The sequence below is a fragment of the Monodelphis domestica genome, chromosome 3 (genome assembly GCF_027887165.1).
Source record: "Monodelphis domestica isolate mMonDom1 chromosome 3, mMonDom1.pri, whole genome shotgun sequence".
Taxonomy (NCBI): Eukaryota; Metazoa; Chordata; class Mammalia; order Didelphimorphia; family Didelphidae; genus Monodelphis; species Monodelphis domestica.
The window spans coordinates 74,706,190-74,723,239 of NC_077229.1; the positions used below are offsets into that span (position 1 = coordinate 74,706,190).

Here is a 17,050-nt window from a genome sequence, read left to right on the forward strand (position 1 = left end):
CTGTAAAAATGTTTTTCCCAGTTCATTGTACTCTTAGTTAAATGGGTTTTGTTTGCACAAAACTTTTTAAAATTTAATATAAGCAAAATTATTCTTTTTACATTTTGTAATGTTCTCTATCTCGTTTGGTCATAAATTCTTCCCTTAGCCACAGATCTTGACAGGTAAACATGCTTCCCTAATTTGCCTTTACCCAATTTCTTCCATACTGTTTTCTAGTTTTCCCAGCAGTTTTTGTCATATAATGAGTTCTTGTCCCCAAAGCTGGGATCTTTGGGTTTATCAAATACTAGATTGCTATGGCCATTTACAACGTTGTGTATCTAATCTATTCCATTGATCCACCATCCTATTTCTTAGCTAGTACCAGATTGCTTTGATGGTTACTGTACAGTTTGAGATCTGATTTTTTCTAACTCTTTAAAATAATTTGTGGTAGTTTGGTATAGCACTGAAGAAATAATTAGCTTAGGTAGAATTGTCATTTTATTATATTAACTTGGCCTATCCATGAACAATTAACATTTCCCAGTTATTTAGATCTGACGTAATTTATGTGAAGTGTTCTCTCGTGTTTATATAACTTTTGGGTTCATCTTGACAAGTAGACACCCAGGTATTTTATACTGTGTAGATTTATTTTAAATGGAATTTCTATATATATATATATCTCTTGCTACTGAACTTTGTTGGTAATATATAGAAATGCTGATGATTTATGTAACTTTATTTAAAATATCCTGCAATTTTGCTAAATTGTTTCAACTAGTTTTTTTAGAGAGTAAAGTACTTAACCTTTTTTTTTCAATTACATATAAAAACAATTTTTTTAAACCCTTACCTTCTGTCTTAGACTTAATTCTGAGTATCAGTTCCAAGGCAGATGATCAGTAAGGGCTAGGCAACCAGGGTTAAGAGACTTGGCCACGGTCACACAGTTAGGAAAAACAATTTTTAATAATTGCTTTTTGAAATCTTGAATTCCAAATTCCCTCCCTTCTTCCTTTCCTCAATGACAAAGCAAGAAATTTGATATAGATGCAAAATATATTTCCATATTAAGTCATGTGTGAAAGAAAACACAGACAAAAGGTTTTTTTTTTAGGTTTTCTTGTATGCAGACTCCATCAGTTCTTTCTCTGAAGATGTATAATATTTTTCATCGTAAGTCCTTTGGAATTAATTTGTATCATATTACTGACAATGGCTTAGTCATTCATAATTGATATTCGTACAATATTGATGCCACTGGGTATAGTGTTCTGGTTCTCACTTCACTTTGCATCAGTTTATATAAGCCTTTCCATGTTTTCCTGAAATTGTCCCACTTATTTTTTGTAGCACAATGGTATTCCATTACAACCATATACATGTTCAGCTGTTCCCCAATTGATTGGCATCCCCTCAATTTCCAATTCTTTATCACCACAAAGAGAAATACTATAAATATTTTTTTACAAATTACTTCTTTTCCTATTTTTTTTAATCTTTTTGGGATACAGACTAGTAGTGGTATTGCTGGGTCGTGCACACTTTTATAGTCCTTTGAAAATATTTCAATTTGTTCTCCAGAACAGTTGGATCAGTTCTCAACTCTACCAACAATGTATTAGTGTCCCAATTTTCCTATATCCCCTCCAACATTTGTTATTTTCCTTCTTAGTCATATTAGCCAATCTGATAGGTATGAGATGATACTTCAGAGTTGTTTTTAATTTGTGTTTCTTTAATCAATAGTGTTTTGGAGTATTTTTTCATATGACCATAGATAGCTTTGATTTCCTCTTCTGAAAAATGCCTGTTCATATCCTTTGACCATTTATCAGTCAGATTATTAATTGGGGAATGACTCATATTCTTTGACTTACTTTTGCCATCACTCAACTCAAGTTCCACTTAGTATTCTGTCACCTATTATTATCAATTCCTTTATTGCAACATCATTTACATATCATGCTTATATATTGTCTTATCCCATTCACCTCAGATGTTAACTTTCTTCACAGTACAAATTTTCATATACCATTTGTGTTTACTCAAAATTACATTCTAACAATTTCATTTAAATTTCATTTACCCTTAAACCATGAAAGTATTCCTATCCAGAGTCCATACTTTGATAACAATTCATATATTCCAACCAATTATGACAACTGTTTAGAAATTTCTTTTTTCAATATTCCAAACTCTTAATACCTGTTTCATTCCACATTTACAGATTAACAAATTTAAAACTTCTTTTACATACTCATTTGAAAATCCAAAATTTAGGTCATACAGAAGTTTCTCAGGGGCAGCTGGGTAGCTCAGTGAATTGAGAGCCAGACCTAGAGATGGGAGGTCCTAGGTTCAAATCTGGCCTCAGACACTTCCCAGTTGTGTGACCGTGGGCAAGTCACTTGAACCCCATTGCCTAGCCTTTACCATTCTTTTCCAAGACAGAAGGTAAGGGTTTTTAAGGGGAAAAAAAAAGGAAGTTTCTCCATATTACATTATAATTTCTTTCAGAAAGCTGGTACTAATTCTCATGCTTGTTACACATATTTTATTATACCTTATCTTCACTTAAGCAGCTATGACAGCTCTTATTAGGGGCTTGCCAACTGCTTCTTAAAGTAAAAAATTCTTTTTCTGCATCAGGCTGGCTTATTAATTATCTTTAGAGAAAATATATTCCCAATTTTCAGTTAATTTAAATATTTTAGGTATGTTCAAACATTCAAATCTGTAACCATTATTCATTTCAAATCCTAGTGAGAATAGACAATTCTCTCACCATTTAGTTTTGTACAGAATCAAACTTATTTGGAATCTTATACAACTTAATAAACAATTTTCAACACTTAATCATCAACCTTTAAAATTAATCCTAATTAAAAATCCAATCAAATTGTGGGATCAAATCTTCCTTCCTTTTTTCCCACTCAAATGGTCTTAAAGTTTAAGAGGTTCAAAAATTCATGTTTCTTTTTGAATCTCTCAGTTTCTGAATCTGTCTGCACCCCACTTTCCCATGTTCTGAAAAATAGAAACAGATTTCTTTTAAACCCAATTCCCCTTTTTCATATGCACACATGACAACACTGGTCCAAAGGACAACACAGACAACATTTAACATAAACTTTTCGAAATATGCTTCAAAATCAGTGTTCTCCCAGGATTATCTGCAATATTTACTTTTTCTTCACATTTTGGCACGGAGTGTTTAAACATCCTCTTGCTCTGTCTCAGTCGAAACTTTCACTATCTCCTTTAGACACTGTTCATTCTGATTTTTCAGGGCCTTCATCCTTTAAGTGGCTGATCAGTTTGCAACTGTAAGGAGCAAACTTTTTTTCTCTTGAAAACAAAACATTTCTGTCCTCTTCTTCTGTGATTTATCCTGAGGTTTTCTCAAAATTCTTTCTGTGGCCTGGGTTTGGTGCTCCACAATTCTGTTCCTGTTTTCTTACAAACTTTTTTAGAACTGAAATATATTAATCTCTATCTATATCTATTTGCCCTCTGCTTAACGTCTGGTGAAAAAATTCTCCTGTTCCCTCAAAATTATTACTTATGAGCTCTGGAGTCTAATGATTGACGGGACTGTTTTGGACACCAGGTGTTGATGTTTGGATTCCAACACTGAGAGACCAAATAGGGCCAGATGGGGGTTATGCATAAACTCCACTTATTATGACAAAGAGGCAAGCTTTTATGGAGAGAGTTCTATTAAGCAATTATATCCATATATCAAGAGATACGTGTATTGGTGAGACATCTGCCTGCGAGATGACATAAAGGTTTTTTGTTCATGGAGGGTTGGTATAACAAGTCTAAACCTTTCTCAGGAACAGAACATAAATATGTCTTAGAGGCTTAATGGAAATACTCCAGAATGAGCCTTGAACATTTCCCCAGATAAGCCCACATCAAACAAGGCTTTAACCTTAGAGAGAACAGAGGCATCTTCTATAAAAATTATTCATAGCTTTCTCCCTGGGTCAGACCCCAACATATCTTTTACCTTATTACTTTAAATATTTGAGAAATTAAGCATTTATCAGAAAAACTTGCTGTACAAAATGTTTTCCCCAGTTTTTGGCTTTCTTTCTAATCTTGGCTACATTGGTTTCCTGGGAATTTTCATTTTGGGATTTCTTTTGGGAGGTTATCAGTAGATCCTTTTAATTTCTACTTTACCCTCTGGTTCTAGGCTATCAGGGCAGTTTTCTTGGATAATTTCTTAAAATATGATGTTGAGGATTTTTTAATTATTATTATAACTTTCAGGTCATTCAATAATTAAGTTATCTTTCAATCTGTTTTTCAGGCCAGTTTTTGTTTTCCAATGAGATATTTCACATATTCTTCTGTTTTTTCTTCTTTTGATTTTGTTTCTATTGTTTCCTGATGTCTCATGAAGTCATTAGCTTCAACTTGTCTAATTCTAATTTTTTTTAACCCTGATCTTATGTCTTAGAATTAATACTAGGTATTGGTTCCAAGGCAGAAGGGCAAGGCAATTGGGATTAAATGATTTGCCCAGGGTCACCTAGCTAGGAAGTGTCTGAGGCCACATTTGAACCCAGGACCTCCAGTCACCAGGTCTGACTCTTTTATCTACTGAGTTACCTAGCTTCCCCCCAATTTCCAGTTTTTAAAGAATTATTTCCTTCAGTAGGCTTTTGCACCTCTTTTCCATTTGGCCAATTCTGCTTTTTAAAGTGTTTTTTTTCTTCAGTATTTGTGCCTCTCATACCAAGCTATTGATTCTTTTTTCATGCTTCTCTTGTATCATTCTCATTTCTTTTCCCAAATTTTCTTCTACCTATTTTATTGTTCCCTTTTGAGATCTTCCAGGAATTCTTCTTTTTTTTTTTTGAGCCTGAGACCAATTCACATTTTTCTTTGAGACTTTGTTTGTATGTTTTGACATTGACGAGGTGTAATATTCAATAACTAAGTATTATATTTTAAAAGTTTTATTAATAATAACTAGGGCAAAAAGAACTGCCTGAATTCAGCCTGGTTGCAGGTCCAAAAAGAGGAAGAGGGAGGAGTTCCAGCCACTTAAATATAATCACACAAAACGTGGGGATGCAGGAAAAGGGAATTTTGGGAAATACTAAGGGACCTCTGGGGGATGAAGTCCAAAGGCTCAAAATCTCCTTTTATACATCTTCTGAGTTTCTGTTTTGCCCTTCCCTGTCGCCATTGTAACTTTTTATGATCAGATTTTTGTTTTGCTGTTTATTCATTTTTCCAGCCTATTTCTTGACTTAACATTATGTTAAAGTTGGACTCTGCTCCCAGGGTGGAGAGGGCAGTGTCTCAAGCTTGAGTTTTTTTGTGTTACTATTTTCAGAACAAGCTCTGGATGTCTGCAAGTTTTTAGTTCTTCCAAGTGGTCACTGTTCTCCCAGATTGTACTCTGGACTTTGATTACCACACATACTTTTTTCTACCTTGGAACTATGCTCAGAGTCCCTGCTCCTGCTTAGTGCTCCTCCTCACCCTGGGGTTATGACCCAGAACTTTGTATGAGAAATGTAACAGAGCCTTGTGCTCAGTGCCAGTAAAGGGTCCCCTGTAATCCATTTCTCACCAGTTATCTGACCTTTTTACCATCTATGGGCTGAGAGCTCCAGAAGCCATCACTGTTGGGGTTTTGACTTGCACTGGAATGTACTCCACTCATACCCCAGCGAGACAGACCTTTCCTGTCAACTTTCTTGTCTAACTTTCTAACAGAAAAATTATTTCACTTTGTCATTTTGTTGGTTCTGCTACTTTAGAATTAAACTTGAATTGTTATTTTAATATTGTTTAGAGGACAATTGGGGACAGCTGAGACATGTCCCTTCCTTTACTCTTGGTTCCACTCCCTGCCTTCCCCTTCCCCATTAAGATGTGTTTTAACCCAATAAAGTAAATTTTCAGCAGTCTGTTCTAGGGATACTTAGACTCATACAAGCCATATAATCCAAGCCCTCTCCAAATCATGAAACCTATTTGTAGTCCCTCTTTTTTGTTGTTATTTGGAGAATATCATTCAATAAAACTTTACCATACTAAATTCAAATTCAGTGAAAATGAAGTAGGTTTATGGCATACTCCCCCTCTGTGAAAGATTTAGAGCTGGAAGGGACTCCTTCCAGAGCTTAGAGGCTCCCTAGTCTAAACTCCTTATTTACAAATGGAGAAACTAAAGTCCAGGGACATTAAGTGACTTGTTCTCACAGGTAGTGAGTGACAGTACCTCAGTTTGAACACAGGTCCTCTCTTTTCAAATCCATTGTTCTTTTCCCTCTACCACACTGCAGAGGCTTTGTTATAAAGCAGAATCTTGCTTAGATATAGGTTGAATTGTTTCACTTATGAGAGTCTATAATTTTTTCAGAGAACTTGCTGAACTTTTTGAAACAATTAAAATGTACCCTATCCAGACAGTGGCAGGAGCTGGAATGGCCTCTTGTAACATTTTAGTTCCTAGATCTCTGCCCGCTCTCTAATTCAACTCAAAAATGTGTGTGTGTGTGTGTGTATATTTACACATACATATATACATATATATGATATGTCTTTAGTAGGCAACATTTGTTTATTTTCCTCATTTTTATTTCTTTTAGAACACAGTGGACGATCACAGCCATATCCTTTAGAGCGAATGGTTTTTGGTGCATGTGCTGGTCTCATTGGCCAATCAGCTTCCTACCCTCTAGACGTTGTACGGCGACGAATGCAGACAGCAGGAGTAAAGGGTCAGACTTACAATAACATCATACAGACCTTGCAAGAAATTGTCAGCAAAGAGGGATATATCCGTGGTTTATACAAGGGTTTAAGCATGAACTGGCTTAAAGGCCCAATAGCAGTGGGAATCAGTTTTACCACTTTTGACCTAATGCAGATTCTTCTTCAAAAATTTGATGAGAGGAATCGCAATTAGTATCCTAACTCTCAACTACCCAAATTACTTACTAAAGCACATGTGTATACGTAGAAAATGATAGTACTGTCCCCAACATTATTGTGAAATGTGATTTAAAGTTTTACTTTATTTTTTTAAAATAATTGAGTTTGCCATTCAGAAAATATGCACTTAAAATTGATCTTCTCTAAAACCAAATTCTCTTAGAGTAGCAAGTAATATTTGAGCTCTGGGTAGCATTTGTCCTCCGATTTCTTCCCACCACCCCAAGATTAATGAAGAGGACTATGCTTCTGAACTGGGTCCAGAGCACACCCAGGGATTAGGAGGATATTCTAAGATGGTCAATGTCTGAGGGGAGTTTAGGGAATACAAATTAGTCTTTGGTTTTAAACAAAGTGCAGTATTTCACTTTTTAAAGTTTGGTCATCTACTAAATACCTGAATTGGGGTTAATATTCTTTTGAAAGGAATAATTTAGAGTTCTGTTATTCATTTTTTCAAAATTGGTTCCCATAAAGGGAATGGATTCATCAAAGTCAAGGATCCCAAATGATTTTTTATCCATTGTCTAGGACTTTTTGCATTTAATGTGTCCATGCCTCTGAAATAAGCAAATGAAATTAGAAGGTCTGTGGAACCATCTTAAATTTCTTCTCACAGGTTGTTGGAAGTGGGTAAATTTAATCCTTTTCTCCAATGGCATGTGATAAGTACACTTTGAGCCCTCCCAAGTCTTGATAAACTATTACCAGAAAATGTGTAGATTCCTATATACCATATCCTTGACCCTCCTCAAATGCTTTCATTCTTGGTATATAGCATTGTCTGGTGAGTGAGTACTGGAAACCTCCATATTTCCCAAGAAATGTCAAAGCTTTTGAGATTTTAAACAGGGAATTTTGTAAACTTGAAATTCATCGGTCACATCTTTCATTGAATATAATTGCTGCTAAGTGACCAGCTTAGAGGATTCAGTCTCTCACCAGACATGGCAGATAAGGAATGTAAATCATTTTTGTTGTCTTAGGAGTTCTTTCGTAAATATGCTTCACAGCTGCTGGGTGGAACAACCTCTGTGCTTAAGATAGAGCAGGCTCATCTTGAATTTGCTCACAGAAAGTGGTAGCTTTCAATAGATCCCACCCTCAGTGACCCACAGTTATTAAACTGCCACCTGATCTCATTCCTCAGGTGCCATGTTTTCCCAGCTCTAAGCGGGCCATGGAGCCTAAAGAACAAAGCCTCCCTAACATGCCACCCTGAAGAGTTGGCAGTATGGTGTGGCACCTTAGAATGTCCACTGTGATATTTCTTGGGGAAGCTTCTGACTCATGGTTTAGCCCCTACATACAAACACACACATACACACACTCACTCACACGCTCATTAAAGGGATGGGGAATATATTCAGTTATTCGAAGCTCAATCTTTGAGCACAAACAGTGTGAGAGAATGTCCCATTTCTTGGATGATCCCAGACTCTCACAGTGAGGAGCCATGTGCCCAGCTCACATCAGAGATATGAAGGTGCCTGGAAAGAGACTTTCTTCTCCTGGAAAGTTGCTGCTCAGATGGAAAGGACTGCACGTGATAAATCACGGGGTGCAGAGAAAGTCCTTTTCTAATATAGGTATTTTTAATAGTAGGATTTTTTTTTAAGTCAGAATCTATATCATGACTTCATTAGTGTAAAATGAAGATCATTGCACAGTCAGTGAAATTTGAATGCCCTTGTGTTTGGTTCTCATTTTATACTCTGGACAGAAGTTGCTTTATAGCCAAATAGTTAATGTGATGAGTCCCCATCTTCCAATCAAGTCCCACTCAGCCCAGGACAGTCAGCTTGGATATTTAAGTATTACTATATTGCCACAAGGTTCGATAGCTGTACTTGCAAAGTCCCGATGGTTAAAGTTCCTGTTACTAGGAAGATGTCCTTGGTCAAGCATTGAATCCCTAGGTGGTGGTATAGGAATAGTGAGGATCTCTTCTAACTGGTATGTAAAGTGCCATTCCCAGCCATTCTTGAGGATAATGAACGCTTCTGAAAGATAGGCCTGGAGGAAGGGGACGGTAGTCTGTTCCCACTGAGCCCCCTCTAGCCCAGCACTGTCTCATATGGTTCTATGCACCTGGGAGCCAAGGCTTGTTTTTGGTGGCCCCTTTTGAAAGTCTCTTGGTTTGTGTTCGTGTCTGAGTACTGTGTTTTGACACCCCCTTCCAGTAAGACTTCCCAAATCTGTCCTTGGAAAAAGGGAAGTACAAACGCCTGGCATCCACGGGATTGTGTCTCATGTTTTAAAATAGCGGTAGATTAGAAAGGAGCTTAAATTTGGCTGCATCACCATTTGTTGACCTGAAATGGGATCACATTTGGACGATCTCCAGAAAGTCATTATGGGCCCCTTTAGAAGTATAAACTGGAATTGAAAAAAGATAGACTTTAGGGGAAGCCCAGGGTGTGTATTCTCACTGAACAACAAATTTGAAATTCCTCCTATGATGCAATAACAATTATAGTAGACTGCAGAAACTCATTTTGCAAATTTTCTTTCCAGTAAAATTAAACATTTCCCTGGCCCTTGCATTTATTGACCTGACAGCCATTATCATTTTAGTCCTATTTCCTGAAATCGTTTATTTGATTGGGGTGGGAGGAAGGGGGAGATTTTGCACAAGTTTTTGTGTATGAAAGTAGCTGATTTAATATGTATGTGTGCATGTGTGTGTCTTATGCGTTTTAAATAGATTTATTTTTTCTTACCCAATGCTTGGCTTATGGGTGTGAAGAGCCTTCTTTGTGTTCACACTTTGCATGTGGTATGCCTGTCCTGTAATTTCAGTCCTGCCTCAACAGAAGGGACAGAAATGGTTGGAAATTCTCATAGGAGGAGGTCTTCCCACTCCTACAAACTGCAGGCTGCATTTTTGAAGACAAGGGCTAGCTTATTCACACCACTTTCTTCCCACTGTTTTCCAAGCTCAAATCATTCTCCTGTATTGGCCCAGCATCTCTTCCTTTCTCTGTGACTTTGTTGTTGGAGATTTTACTGTACTCTGGCTTCTTGTACATTCTCTGCCAAGTACATCAGGTTGCAGTATCCTGTTATTCCTCTCTCTGACATTAGTGCTCTAGGGGATTTTGTTACTCAGGAGGCATGTGTCCAAAAGAGAACAGTTTTGAAACTGTTGTCTGCCCTGTTCTATGGAAGAAAATGCATCAGGTAAAGGTCTATCCTTTAAAAAGTTTACTCGAATGATTTTGTGCACCTTCTGAACCTGAAACACAGAAATCAAAAGCAAGGCCCTTTCTTCCATGAAAATGGAGCATTCGAGAAGATTGTTTTTTCTTCTCAAGACTTGTCTACTCCCACATAAACTTTCGGGATCAGGCATTTTCCTGGTCAGAGATCACAAATCAAAGGGACAGATTTTTAGATGGGAATTGAGTAGTTTGGAGTTGCTAAGACCCAGGAAACACCAGCACCCCAGTGTCTTTGTCCTGCCATGGCAGCTGCCTCCTTGTGGGAGCTTTTTAGTCTTGTGCTAAATATGGGTCTAGCAGTTGCTAAAGGTTTCCCAGGCCTAACCCAGCCAGACCACAAAAATGTGATCCTGCACATTTGAAGCCAGGTTAACTTCCATTTCTTTGTCCTCTGGCAGAATTAAGCTTTAGAGGAAACTACAGTCCATGGAGATATTTTCTCTATTGGACAATGTTTTAGGGTTCTTTGCTGAACAGTTTGAAGTGAAGGGTGAAGGAACCTGGCTACTTTAGCCTGTTTTAGGCAGCAGTCCACCCTAGAAATCAGCTTTCCTAGAGGAAGTACATGGACCTGATCAAGGGGAGGTGTGGCATTTTCTCCTTCAATAGACAAGCTCAGAATCCACATCCCTTACAATGCTCTCTCCGAACCAGTGAATCTAACAGTGGGAGTAAGCAAGCGAATGAGTGAGTGAACGAAGTGAGGTGCTTTATGTGTGCATGTGTGAATGGCCCCTGTGAGCAAGCACTTCTGGAAAAAAGTGCAATTTTCCAAATTGGATCAGACAGAAAGATTTTGGTCCCCAAACCTTTCAAGAGCTTTAGAATCAGCTTCTTTGGGGCCCTTTGAGCCCTATATGCTGCGTTTCTGAATAACCAACTCCCTAATGCCTGGTTCTCCCCAAATGCTGTGTTTTGTGGGGACTTGACACTGTTGTCCACCTAGCTTGCCTATGCACATAACACTCAACACTGTTCAATGCCTTTTGTAAAGATGTGTTATTGCTGTCCACGTGTCAATTTTGACTGCTTTTATTGGTCTGGAGTTCTATTTTGATGCAGTGAAGATACTTTGTTTATACATATATATATAATGTTTATATTTCAAGATTTGTGCCAAGAGAATATATTTAATAAAAATTAAAATGGCTCGATTTCCTTTCTCAGTTTTTCCTCCTCCATCCCCACCCTTCTTGCCTATGAATTTGAAGTCTCTTTTTAAATATTTGTTGTATTTATTGAATAAAGGTTTATGTTGTCTATTGCCAACTTTACAAAATCAGATGAGCTTTTTCCTCTCTTCTTTTCCATTAAAAAAAGAAAAAGCATGAAGTTTTTTGATTTAATTATATGGACTTCAATAGAATCTTTTCAGTGGATCAGTAGCCACCAAAGTTTTCCCTTACCCTGGTGGCTGACACCATTTTGCCAGACCAGCCCACTGTTCACTGGCAAGGCTAGCAGCTAGCAGTCAAACTGACTGGAGATGAAGGAGTGAAGTTGGTCAAAGCAGTTCCTCTCCTTCACAAATTTTCCAGTAGCCTAGACATGGTTTTAAATGGCCTAACTTGTCTTGGAGAATCAGTAGTCCTGACTGGTGTAGTCAGGAGGGACCTGAGCTTATACCATCCTGGCCCTAATACTTAAGCAGTTGTGTGACCATGGGCTCCCATCAGTGTGGGGCCAGGATTTCACGGAGCGGGGCCCTGAACTGTTGCCATCACTGTGAAGTTATTCATAGAAGTATTCAAACCAGTTTAGTGGGCAAAAAGATAGGGAGGCTACTGGTTCCCTGACTACCATGGCAACCCCTGGGGCTGAATGGGGGCTCTGCCTCTACATGGATGAAGCAGTGCCTGTGTCGGTTTGAAATTAATTAGGCTCATTCCGAGTGGCTTCAGAGCAGCAGGTAGGGTGTGAAGTTTTAAGATTGAGGTAGAAATAGAGGGAGCTAGAACCTTTTATGAATGTACCAATCTAGGATAATTAGACTCAAGACACTTTTTAAAAAAATTAATTTTGTTTTCAGTTACCAGGCATTTTTTTCTCATTCTTACCTTCCCAGTCACACACTGGAGAGAAAAAAAAGTCACATATATGTCTAGTCAAGCAAAACAAATTGCCATCATTGGCTGTGTCTAAAAATCTTATTCTGCATATTTAGTCCATCACCTCTCTCAAGAGGGGTAGCATTCATACAAATCATATTCCTTGTTCTACTCACTTCATTTTGCATCAGTTCATACAAGTCTTTCCAGGCTTCTCTGAAGCCAGCCCATTGGTTGTCCCTTGCAGCCCAATAGTATTTCATCACCTTCATATACCGTAACTTGTTCAGCCATTCCCTAGTTGATGGGCACCCCAGTAGTTTCCAGTTCCTTGCCATATACATAGTTTTGTACATGTAGAACTTTTTCCTTCCTTTAATCTTTAATTTGGGATGAGGGGTGCAGTAGGCCTAATCTGGTATTGATGGGTTAGAGGCTGTGTACAGTTCAGTACGTAGTTTGGAGCACAGTCCCAAATGGCTTTCCAAAATGACTGGATCAATTTGCAGCTCCACCAGGTACATCGATGTGCCTATTTTCATGCAGCCCCGCCAGCATTTGTCAGTTATCTTTGTTGTCAATTCTGCCAAAACTCAATTTCTTTCATTTGCATTTCTCATTATTTGTGACTGGAAGCATTTTTTCATATAGCCATAGATGGCTCAGATTTCTCCCCTTGAGAATTTGCCTGTTCCCATCCTTTGACCATTTATCAATTGGGCGGTGGTCCTAAGGCACTTTTGAACCAACAGTGGGATTGGCAGAACTGCTTTACTGGGTGTCAGCAGCTTTACTTAATGAACTCAGTTACTCTAGCTGTTTCTACCTACATGTAACCACTCCTCCCTCTTGAGGGAAAGAAAGCCTAATCTAACCAGAATACACCAATGAATAAGTCATATGATCTCACTGGGCCTCATTTTCTTTATCTGAAAAATGAAGTGAGCTAGATGACCTCTAAGGTTCCTTTGAGCACTAAATCTCATGTTTTAAATCTTCAACGTAATTTATAATCTACAAATGAGATGTCCATAAAACTAACAGCCTAATTCTAGCAACCTGCCCAAAAAACTTTAATGATGGGGGTCTTAGGTCAGTTCAAGTCCGGAGGATCAGCAGAAGCTTCAATTATTTAAAAAAAAAATTTTTTTTTAACTAGAAAAAGCCTTAAACATCTTTAGAGACTTTAGACATCTAGTGAAACTCCCTCTTTTCTGGAAACAGATGTAGAAAGGTCAAAATCACTTGGCTGAGGTCAGAATGACAGAAGTAGGTTTCACACCTATGTCTTGTGATAACGAATCTAGCATTTTCCTCCTAGACCGCACAGGGAAGATGTGGAGGTCAAGCTTGCAGTGTCTGGTAACTCTTTGGTTTGGCAGCATGCTTCCTGAGCCCCAAAGTCATTGGCCATATGTGGCTCCCTTGGCGCAGGGTGAGCGAGCGTAGTTTTGTCAATCAATGAAGATTTGTAACTGTTCTGCAAGCCTTTATTAAGCACCTGTGTGTAAGGTGATAGGTGAGGTGAGGGGTTCTTAACTTTTTTTTAATGTCTTGGACCCCTTTGACAGGGTACTGAAGCCTATGGGACCTGAAAATAATGGTCATAAATAATTAAAGAAAATGCCAAGTTTTAGCTAGAAATGAATGAAAATAAAGGTAATAGATATCTTGGAATGTATCCAGGCACCTCGGGGGACCTTGGACACTGGGTTAAGGACAGATAGCCTCCGAATAGATTCAAACCCAAATATAAAAAGAACAATGTGAAAATGAAATAAAATGTCTGCAGGAGTGAAAGGAGCAGAACCAGGAGAACATTGTACACAGAGACGGACCAAATGTAATGGACTTCTCTACTAGCAGCGATGCAATGACCCAGGACAATTCTGAGGGACTTATGAGAAAGAACACCCAGAGGAAGAACTGTGGGAGCGTAAATTCAGAAGAAAAACAACTAGTTGAGCACATGGGTCAATGGGGATATGACTGGGGATGTAGACTCTAACCCTGATGCAATTATCAATAATAAGGAAATAGGTTTTGATCAATGATACATGTAAAACCCAGTGGAATTGCTCCTCAGCTATGGGAGGGGGGAGGGGGAAGGGAAAGAACATGAATCACAGAACCATGGAAAAATATTCTAAATTAAATAACATTTTCCAAATCGAATAAATAATTAATGAATGAATAAATGTCTGCAGCCAGGGATGTCCTGAAGGCAGTGTGCTGTTGGGGAAAGAGTGGTGGACTTTCCAGTCAGGATCCCGCTACTCTCCTGAGCTTCCCTAATTACCTGTAGAATGGAGAGGTTTCCCAGATCGACTCCAAGAACCCCTTACATCCAGTGTTTTCAGAGTCATTTAGGGCTAAGGGACGCTGCCCGTCATTGATCTAAATCATGCAGCATCAGAATAAAAATCTGTTCTCAACCCATTTTACAGAGGAGGAAATTTACCAGCTGTGTGGACCCTGGTCAAGCCTTCTCCGAGCTTCTGTTCCCTTTTCTGGAAAACGTGGATAAAAATAGGGCAGCGCCCCACCACAAAGCCCTATGAGAAACCCACTTTGTAAAAGCGTCACAGGCCACAGAGAAGGTCGTTCCCAGTCAGGAGAGCACGGCATGGGCGCTGCCCGCTCTGGTGCCGCAAAGCGGGCCCTTGGCCGCCAGAGGGCACTGCTCCCGCTCCCTGGCAGGCCTCGGAGGCCGCTTTAGCCGGAGCCATCTGCTGATGGGGGCCGCTTCCACCGAGGCCAGCCTTCCTCCGCACAGGCTCCGCGTCGGTGGCTTCATCCGCACTCCGCTCCCCGGTTATTCTGTGCCCTAGTGAGCTCTCAATGGGGATGGCGCCAAGGCCGGCTGCTTCCGCGGCCGTCCAGGGCCTGAGCTGGGGGGCAGGAGGCCGTCTCCTCCCTTCCCCTGTCCCCCAGCCCTGGAGGACACGGGACACGGCGGCCCGGCATTCTGGGGAAGAGGAGGGCGCCCGCTTGTCTGCTCCATCCTGGCCTCTCGGGGTTCCCAGCCCCGGAATGCGCTCAGTGAACGGCTCGCTGAGTCTGGGGTCCTGCGGGCACAGCTGTAGAGCGGGAAGGGGCCTCGGAGATGGCTGTGGAGAAAGCGAGGCCCAGACCAGGGAAGGAGGGAAGGCCTGCTCCAAGGCAAGCCAGGCGGAGCCTCCAGGAAGTCGGGGACACAGCCAGGGCTTGTGGGGCCTCGACGCCCAATTCCGTCCGCCCTGTTCATCGCTAAGGGCCGTTCTCGGGGAATGGACACTGGCTGCTCGCTCTTCTGACACCCAGTGCTCGTCCCCTGTACAAGTTCTGGGTTCTGGGTGGGGGGAGGGGGACCAGGACGGAGGATACCACGTGGGCTGGCTGGCTCCTGGCCACGTGGAGGCACCTTCCAGAATCGTGGCTCCTCTCCCTAGGGAGCTTGGCAACGGGCCTCCCGAGCTCCCCAGCTCCCTCCAGGGCTCCTCGGAAACTCGAATGTGAGCTCGGATCCTCCAATGACACCCCTTTCCCGTGGGATCGTGTCAGGGCGAGCAGGCGCATGGCGGAGAGGGAGAAGGCGCGCTCCAGAGAAGGGCGGGGCCTGGAGGAGGGCGGGGCCCGGGGGAGGCCGAGACCCTCTTGGCCATCGAGGGGCCTGCCTAAAAGAGGGGAAGGCCGGCTTGGGGAGTCGGGCGTCACCCCGGACACTGGCTCGGGAAGGCTCAGGATGTCCGGGCCTCAGTTTCCTTCTCTGTACAGGCGGGCCGCACTCACCCACACGGGAAGGGAGGGCTCCTCTGCATGCTCCCGACATGACAGGGGGCAGCTGGATGGGGGTGGGCCGGGCCCTGGCTGCAGCCTGCTGCTCCCTCTCCTCCCCCCTCGCGGGTGCCTTTGTCCAGCCTCCTGCTCTAACGATAGCGGCAGGGAAGTGCTCTTCCCCCATTCTCTCGCCAGGCTCGCTGCGGGCCGAGGTCATGTCTGGGCAGCCCCCGGAGAACAGTTGTCTGCATAGCTAGGCAGCGCAGCCCCGGCTCCTGGCAACGGCGCTGGCCCCTGGCCTTGTCTGGCCTCCCAGGGCCGTGGGGAAGGCGACAATTAGATAAAGAAGCCATCAGGCCGGCCCTTCCCAGGGAGGTGGGGGGCAGCCAGACTCGGCGGCCTCCGCCCCTCCCCGAGGGGATGCCCCTGGGCAACGTCTCTGCCGGGGAACTCCGACAGCCCCAGTGAGCCCCGGCTGTCCCTTTGGCTTCCCATCCAGGCCAAAGTGGGCCTCGGGGCAGCTTCTACCAGTCCTTGTTCCGGTTCTGAGCCTCCCGCTTGCCAGGGTTTGGCGGAAGGGAGGCTCCGGGAGAACCCAGCCGGGCCACCTTTAGCCCTTTCTCCTTGGGGAGCCGAGGCCCTGCCCTTCCAGGCCCAGAGACCCTCCGCTACAGCCAGGCTAGAACCGTCCAAAATAGGGCGTCCTGGGGCGGCTGGGGGGCTCAGGGGATAGCCTGGCCTTGAGGTGGGGGTCCTGAGTGAGACTGAGACAGACAGACAGACGGAGAAACAGAGACAGACAGAAACACTCAGCTCAGGTGGGAAACAAACTCGTTTCTTCCGTCTCTGGGCATCTCTGCCAGCAGGCTGGGGAAGGCCAGGTGGCTTACAGGTGGGTTGAACAGTGGCTTCTCAAGGGGAGGCCCCGGGGCAGGACGGGCAGTGGCAGAAGGAAGCTGGGACAGACCCTCCATCTCCAGAAGCTGGGCAGAGGCCCAAGGGGGGAGGGGGACATTTTTGTCTCAGCCCCCCCCCCCCCCCAGGTCACCGTCTGGCTCTAAA

General features: G+C 42.0%; 1 protein-coding gene across 1 annotated transcript in view; it reads left to right on the forward strand.

Moving 5' to 3' along the window:
• The window catches only part of SLC25A42 (solute carrier family 25 member 42), a 94,720-nt gene extending 83,257 nt beyond the window's left edge, over positions 1 to 11,463 (forward strand). Inside the window, exon 8 of the mRNA XM_007489269.3 lies at positions 6,612 to 11,463. Coding sequence (XP_007489331.2) covers positions 6,612 to 6,931 — 320 coding nt within the window. The 3' untranslated portion in view covers positions 6,932 to 11,463. The remainder of the gene's footprint in view (positions 1 to 6,611) is intronic.
• The last annotated feature ends 5,587 nt before the right edge of the window (positions 11,464 to 17,050 follow it).